The sequence below is a fragment of the Bos taurus genome, chromosome 27 (genome assembly GCF_002263795.3).
Source record: "Bos taurus isolate L1 Dominette 01449 registration number 42190680 breed Hereford chromosome 27, ARS-UCD2.0, whole genome shotgun sequence".
NCBI classification, from domain to species: domain Eukaryota; kingdom Metazoa; phylum Chordata; class Mammalia; order Artiodactyla; family Bovidae; genus Bos; species Bos taurus.
In genome coordinates, this window is record NC_037354.1 from 33,205,073 (window position 1) to 33,211,914 (window position 6,842).

At 56.8% G+C, this 6,842-nt stretch overlaps 1 protein-coding gene across 2 annotated transcripts; it reads right to left on the bottom strand.

Annotated features, from left to right (window-relative positions):
- Positions 1–3,386: 3,386 nt before the first annotated feature.
- Positions 3,387–6,251, bottom strand: ADRB3 (adrenoceptor beta 3). 2 transcript variants are annotated; one of them, XM_005226092.5, is made up of 3 exons: positions 4,772–6,251; positions 4,226–4,287; positions 3,392–4,044 (listed from the first exon to the last, which is right to left on the bottom strand). In XM_005226092.5, exons 1-2 carry the CDS (start codon positions 6,040–6,042, stop codon positions 4,242–4,244), a joined length of 1,317 nt encoding a protein of 438 aa, XP_005226149.1. In that variant the 5' UTR covers positions 6,043–6,251; the 3' UTR covers positions 3,392–4,044; positions 4,226–4,241. The 2 variants fall into 2 exon arrangements, with proteins under 2 accessions (NP_776657.1, XP_005226149.1); NM_174232.2 differs by lacking the exon at positions 4,226–4,287 and having other exon boundaries at positions 3,387–4,044; positions 4,772–6,073.
- Between the last annotated feature and the right edge of the window lie 591 nt (positions 6,252–6,842).

A 6,842-nucleotide genomic window follows, 5' to 3' on the forward strand; every position in this document is an offset into this window, starting at 1 on the left:
CTGACCAGGGATCCAATCAGGGCCCCCTGCAGTGGAAGTGCGCAGTCTTAACCACCAGACCGCCAGGGAATTCCCCTGACCAAACCGCTTCTAGGGTCGCTTCAAGTTTTTCCAGCTCAGGCTAGCTTGTAAACTCGGTCTACACCTGTTGTACTTCAAACAGCCATCAGGGGGCGCTTCGCACCGCTTATGCCTTGAACGGAGCACAGCCGCTTGCAGAAACGCTGAAGAGGCAAAGCTCTGCCTAGGGCTTCCCAGAGGTTGGTGAGAGCCAGCCATCCCAGTCACCTTCATTCCCCTTCTAAAGGCAAGAATGAAGAGAAAAATTTATCCTCCGTTTACTTTATAGAGGCTTCCCTAGTGGCTCAGAGGGTAAAGCGTCTGCCTGCAATGCAGGAGACCCAGGTTCGATCCCTGGGTCGGGAAGATCCCCTGGAGAAGGAAACGGCAACCCACTCCAGTATTCTTGCCTGGAGAATCCCATGGACAGAGGAGCCTGGTGGGCTACAGTGCACGGGGTCGCAAAGAGTTGGACACGACCGAGCGACTTCACTTTCACTTTCTTTCACTTACTTTATAGATGGGGAAACTGAGGAATGTGTTTTGATTTTCTTTCATCCCATAATAGGATGAACTATGAAAAAGCCGATGGATTTCTGGAGTTGCTGCTAATCAAACAGTTTCACATCACACCTCAACTACTCACTAGCTGGCCTAAGGCAGACTATCCCCAGGGGGTTTGGCAGGGGGCTAGGGAGGCCATTGGCAGGTCTGTACAGCCTCTGCCAACTCCCGCTTCTCCGCTGGACAGACACACAAACACAGACATACTGCCCCTGCCCAGGGATCTGAGAAGGGAGCCTACATCTCTGGCTTTTAGGATGGAACCATAAAGGGCACCATTTCCATGGCCTTTACCTGTGCCCGCAGGCCGAGAGAAAGAAACTGCTAGACGCCGTAAAGGCTGAGGAATGAAGCTGGTGTGGAATGTTCATCCCGTGACTGCCCACGAGGACCACAGACTGCATTTACCACTGTTCCCCAGAACAGGGGTCCCCAGCCTCTGGTATCTAAGGTCTGACTATCTGAGGTGGAGCCGATGTAATAATAATGGAAATAAAATGTACAATACATGTAATGCACCTGAGTCATCCCGAAATAACCACACACACCTCCCCCCCGACCAACCACCACTTTGTGAAAAAGTGGTCTTCCATGAAACCAGTCCCTGGTGCCAAAAAGGTTAGGGACTCTGCCGCTAGTGGTAAGGAACCCGCCTGCCAATGCAGGGACATAAGAGACGTGGGTTCGATCCTTGGGTTGGGAAGATCTGCCGGAGGAAAGCATGGCAACCCACTCCAGTATTCTTGCCTGGAGAATCCCATGGACAGAGGAACGTGGTGGGCTACAGTCCATGGGGTCGCAAAGAGTCAGACACGATTGAAGCAACTTAGCACACGTGCACATCACAGAAGAACCTACCACGGGAGAGTCCTAGGAAAGCGTGTTATCAACAACACCCTCCCCCTAACTCTGCCTGCTCCTCAGCTGTCTCAGAGGTTGCAGAAGGCAGGTTCCCTCTGAAAAAGCCAGTCACTCCTCATCCCGTTTCCTCCCACCTTGTCACTTCTGCTCAGGCAGAGCCAACGGTTCCATGGACCCTTTTTCCCTCACTGGTCCCAGGTGGTGCCGTGGTAAAGCATCCACCTGCCATTGCAAGAGATGCAGGTTTGATCCCTGAGTCAGAAAGATCACCTGGAGGAGGAAAGAGCAAACCACTCCAGTATTCCTGCCTAGAAAATTCCAGAGGAACCTGGAGGGCTATACAGTTCATGGGGTCGCAAAGAGTCAGGCACCACTGAGCACACACCACCACTAGCACCATGTGCAAGTCTTCACATCTCTAGGTTCAGATGATGGTTGTTTGTCTTCCCCAGTTCAAGTGCTCCGGGCCCGTGCTACAGAGAGCAACCCACTCAACATCCAAGGGTATAAATCTCCCTTGGCCTGACACCTGACAGCAAGTTGCTGGAGAAATGACCGGAGTGGCTGGCTGCCTCTCCACCTGTCAGACACAGTGGTGACAATTGGCAGACGGAGTCCACAGCTCCAGCGCAAGTCTAAACACTCCAGAGGAACCTGACAGCTGGCACACGGGTGCGTATCGAGTAAGACTCAAGCCCTGTGAGCTCCTGGATGGCGTTCAAGGACCATTCTACAAACCAGAGCACCCTCCCACCCCCAAATCATTCTTCTCCCCCGCCTAGCACCCTGGCACCGACTGGACAACTTCCCTCAGCGATGTTGGGAAAACATCCAGAGATGGGGAGAGAGAAGAGGCCCTCTTACTTATGCTCAGGCTAAAGCGAGACTTCCTTCTCCACTAAAGGTTCAACAGTTGAGTCTTTGCCAAGAAACCTTCCACACCTCAGACACCAGAGACCTCGTACTGCTGAGTGAAGGAGAAAGTCATCTTTGGTATGCAAACATCCTAAGAAATAAAACCTGGACTCCTAGACAGAAGAAAGCAGCTAAGGCCAGGACCAGTTCACAGGGAACACCCATATGTGGAAATCCACTGAGCTTATCCTCAGGGCCGATCAAAGTTTTATAACCCTGGAGCCCCTGAAGGTAGCCAATGCATTGTATGCTGCCGTCACCCAGCTCGTTCAACTTTTACTGATTTACTGGCTCTCCCGTAAATCAGCCTGGACAATGGTCTCTGCTCACGGAGTCTAAATAAGAACTCACAAATGACCTGGGGGGTTTCCATAGAAATTTTCTTTCCCTGGAAACTGCCTGATAAGATTGATAAAATTGGAATAAGGGGGGAAAAATATTATCAAGGAGCTCAAACTTGGAACTCCAGTTTTAGTTCAAGAAGATAATACAGATTTCTGCTGCCCAGGAAAGGGAGTGGGAAGGTAGAGGTTCATAGAGGTTATGGAAAGGATAAGAAATGTCAGAATATATTTATAACCCAAGAACATCTGCCCAACACAAACAATGGTCTGTGCCGCCACACACACGTACAGCACAGGACAAAACTGGTTCCTGGTGGCAGCGGGATGTTATGAATCCACCTCTGGCTTGTAGTGCAAGAGCTCCATGTGCCCTGATCCCTGGCCCAGCAAACCCCACCCTCCTGCGGGCACTTCAGTGAATCCCGAGGGCAGAACGGCCTCCAGGGTCGGGAGATCGGAGTGTCAAAGGCTCAAACTCTGCCTCCTTCACCCCAAAAGACTTTTCATTCTTTGTTTCAAGAGGATCAAGAAGAAAGGGACAAGGATTAGGCCTAATTTATTGCCTCTGTCACAGAGGCAGCTCTATGAAAGGATTAAGTGGATTACACAGAGAAAACAAAGGGAGAGAAAGAGGGCGATGGATAAACTGCATTCAGTAACATTTATTAATTTGATTTCAAAAGGAAAAGGGACCCATTCTAATGGTTCACCTTCCCAGGAAACCAGGAGCGCCCCCCCACCCCCACCCCAAAGGCTAAAGTAAAGTCCTGAAAATGCTGTGAGGTAGGTGTGTCTACAGTGAGGAAGCCAGGGACAGAAGCCCAAACCGTGACCTTCCCCACCTTCCTCTTCTCAGCCTGGGCCTCCAGCACCCCGGTGGGTTCCTCAGGGTCTGGGCGGCAGAAGGAACAGAATGAAGGTGCCCGCCTTGCCCCTGCGCACACAGCACCCGAGTGGGACAGGTGCGGGTCCCGGGGCTAAACGCAGCCCAGCTCCTGCCCGGGCACCTGGGCATGGGAAACCAGACGCGGGAGCTGCTGAGGCAGCGGTGAAGTTCAGGGCTGGGGTGTAGAAAACTTCTCTCAGAAAGAGAGCGAAAACCCACTTGGTAAGGATTTCCCCTCCCCAGTCAGCCCCCGCGCCTCCTCCCAGGACCCAGTCGTCAGGCTGGGGAGGGCAGAGTTTTCCAGCTGGGAAACTCCACGGGGCTCATTCTGAACCGAGGCCGGCCAGAGGCTTTCCAAAGGTTCCGGATCAATGGAGTTGTTTCTTCAAGGCCTAAGAAAGTCCGCAGGAAGCCCTGAAAAAACGGAGATAACAGTACCTTGGGGTGAGGGGGCAAAGGGTGGGAACGAGGGTTGGGGGTGGGGGGGGGCCGTTGGTCAGGGACCTTGGGAAGCCCCTCTGGGATCCACCGAGCCATAAAGCCCACCCCCAACTCCAACCCGACCCGCTTCTACTGGGGAAGAATTTGCACTCACAGCTTCCTCAGCCCGCCTAGCCTTCATTCCGGAAGCGAATCCTCACCTTCAGGGCTATCAGACTTTTCAAAGAAACCAGAACTAAGCCCGAAGGCTTGGGGACGGGCGCGGGGGTGGGGTGGGGTGGGGTGGGGGATGGGGGGTTGCCCTCTAGTCTTCTCGGCAAGTCAAAGCCAGCCCGCGAGATGGTAAGAAATTTGGACAGAGAAAGAACTAAGCTAGCAAACCAAAACTAGAGCTGACCGGTCGAGCCGGGGGCCCTCCGCACCGCGGCACCTTCGGGCGCACTGTTGTTCCTGGGCTGGAGAACCACCCGGCCGCCTCCTTTGCTTCCACCGCCCCCCTCGCCCAGCCCTGGCAGGGTGGGTAGGAAACGGGAAAGGAAAGGGCTCTGGGTTCCACTTTGATTCCCTACTCTGTGCCCCCCTTCTCTTGATTGCAAAGACCCTCCTCAGCCCCATCTTCTCCTCCCGAACCCCGAACTCAAAAAAAATTGACCAGCGGAGATACAGAAAGCTTCCTGATCCCTTCGCCTCGATTACCTACCCGTCGAGCTCTGGGGGCTGCATGGGGCCAGCGGGGCTGGTCAGGGCCGTGGGGGCGCCGGAGGGGGCTCGGGGCGGGGAGGCAGCGGCGAGGTGCTCCTCCGGCCGGCAGCGACACAGCAGGCGGCGGAAGGCGCTCCGAAAGTCCGGGCTGCGGCAGTAGATGAGCGGGTTGAAGGCAGAGTTGGCATAGCCCAGCCAGTTAAGGGCGAGGAAAGTGGGGCCGGACACCAGAGAGGGGCCCCCGAGGGCGCGCACCACGTTGACCACAAAGAAAGGCAACCAGCAGAGAGTGAAGGTTCCCATGATGAGCCCCAAGGTGCGCAGGGCGCGGTGTTCCCGCAGAGGCAGAAGGCGCGCCGGCCGCCGGCCGTAGGAGGGCACCCCCGCGGGCGAGGCGCACGGCCCCGCCAGGCCAGGGGATCCGGAGCGAGAAGGAGCCGGCGGAGACTCCTCTGGCGGGAAGCGACCCAGCTCCCGGCGCAGCAAGCGCAGCTGGCGCGTGGCCACCACGAAAACTCGTGCGTAGACGAAGAGCATCACCAGGAGCGGAAGATAGAACGAGACCGAGGAGGAGAGCAGCGCGTAGGGCATGTTGGAGGCGAAGGTGCAGCAGCGCGGGTTGGAGTGGCAACGCTGCGCCTCGGCATCGGCCCCGATGCGCCACCATTTGCTCATGATGGGCGCAAACGACACCGCGGCGGACACCACCCACACCAGGACCACGGCTGCTAGGGCGCGGCGTTTGGTGACCAGCGCGCCGTAGCGCAGCGGGTTGGTCACGGCCAGGTAGCGGTCCACCGCCAGGGCGCACAGGGTTTCGATGCTGGCGGTCACACACAGCACGTCCACTGAGGTCCACAGCTCGCAACCGGTGACGCCCAGGGGCCAGTGGCCGGTCAGCGCCAACGTGGCCCCCGGGGGCACGACCAGGAGCCCCACCACCAGGTCGGCTGTGGCCAGCGAAGTCACGAACACGTTGGTCATGGTCTGGAGTCTCGGCGTCCGGGCGATGGCCACGATTACCAGCAGGTTGCCTCCCACGGTGGCCAGCACCGCTAGCGCCAACAGCGCCCCCGCCAGCGCCACCGCCCAGGGCACCCCTGGCAGCCCACTCGCGTTGGCAGTATTGGGTGCCAGGGTGGGGATATCTGGCCACGGGGTCAGAGAGCTGTTCCCAGGAGGCCACGGAGCCATCCCCGCGTCGCGCGTGGGGCGGGAAGGAATGAGGGAAAGGGTCTCCCAGCTCACCCTGCTCAGCGGCGGGGGCATCGGGGCGTGGGAGCGATTTCCCTGGCCTGGGCCATCTTCCCCAGTTTGACCGGCCGAGAACGCACAGTCTCCCCGCCACCCCCACCCCTTGGGTGCCACCGCTGGGGAGGGGATGGGGGTGGGGGAGTGGCGGCTCTTAAAGGGGCCGCGGCCAATAGGCTCCACGCTGGGCCTCCGGAGCGGGAATCGAGCCGTGGGGACTGAAGCCAGATGGACGCCCGCCTTTCCTATTAGTCAAACCCCCAGTAAGATTCGTAAGAGTAAAGTCACGCCGTGTGTTTTCTGCTACGACGTGCCCCTCTCCTGCCGTGACAGCTCCCCGCTCTCTGGCGGCACTGGCTTTCTGGAACTCTGTACCAATTTCCCGGGAAGGTCCGGGAGCATTGCTCGGGGAAGGAAGAGCCCCCGCCCCCTTACCGCTTAGGAGGGAAAGGTAACCCCCTGGAGGCAAAGGAAAGGACCCACAGCAGCCCCTCCTCCACGCAGGCATCCTCCCCTGAGACTCTGTAAGTCATAGAGGACACCGGCTTCTTCCGTCTTCTCCCAAGACCTCCTTCCATGAGATCTGGCCTCTACCCTTCTATTCACTTACCTCCCCTGTCATTCTAGTCTTACTTTTCTTTCTCTTTCTTTTTTCCCTTTTCAGCTACTGGAAGAAAAAAAAAAATCTTCCATTTTCCAGGAGTCTTTATGATTGCCTGCTCATTTGAGTTTGGATTTGACCTCTGAACTGAGCCCAGGATGCTAGGAGTTTCCATTTCTCTGTTTTCCCCACTCCATGTTGCCCCTTCCCCACACTT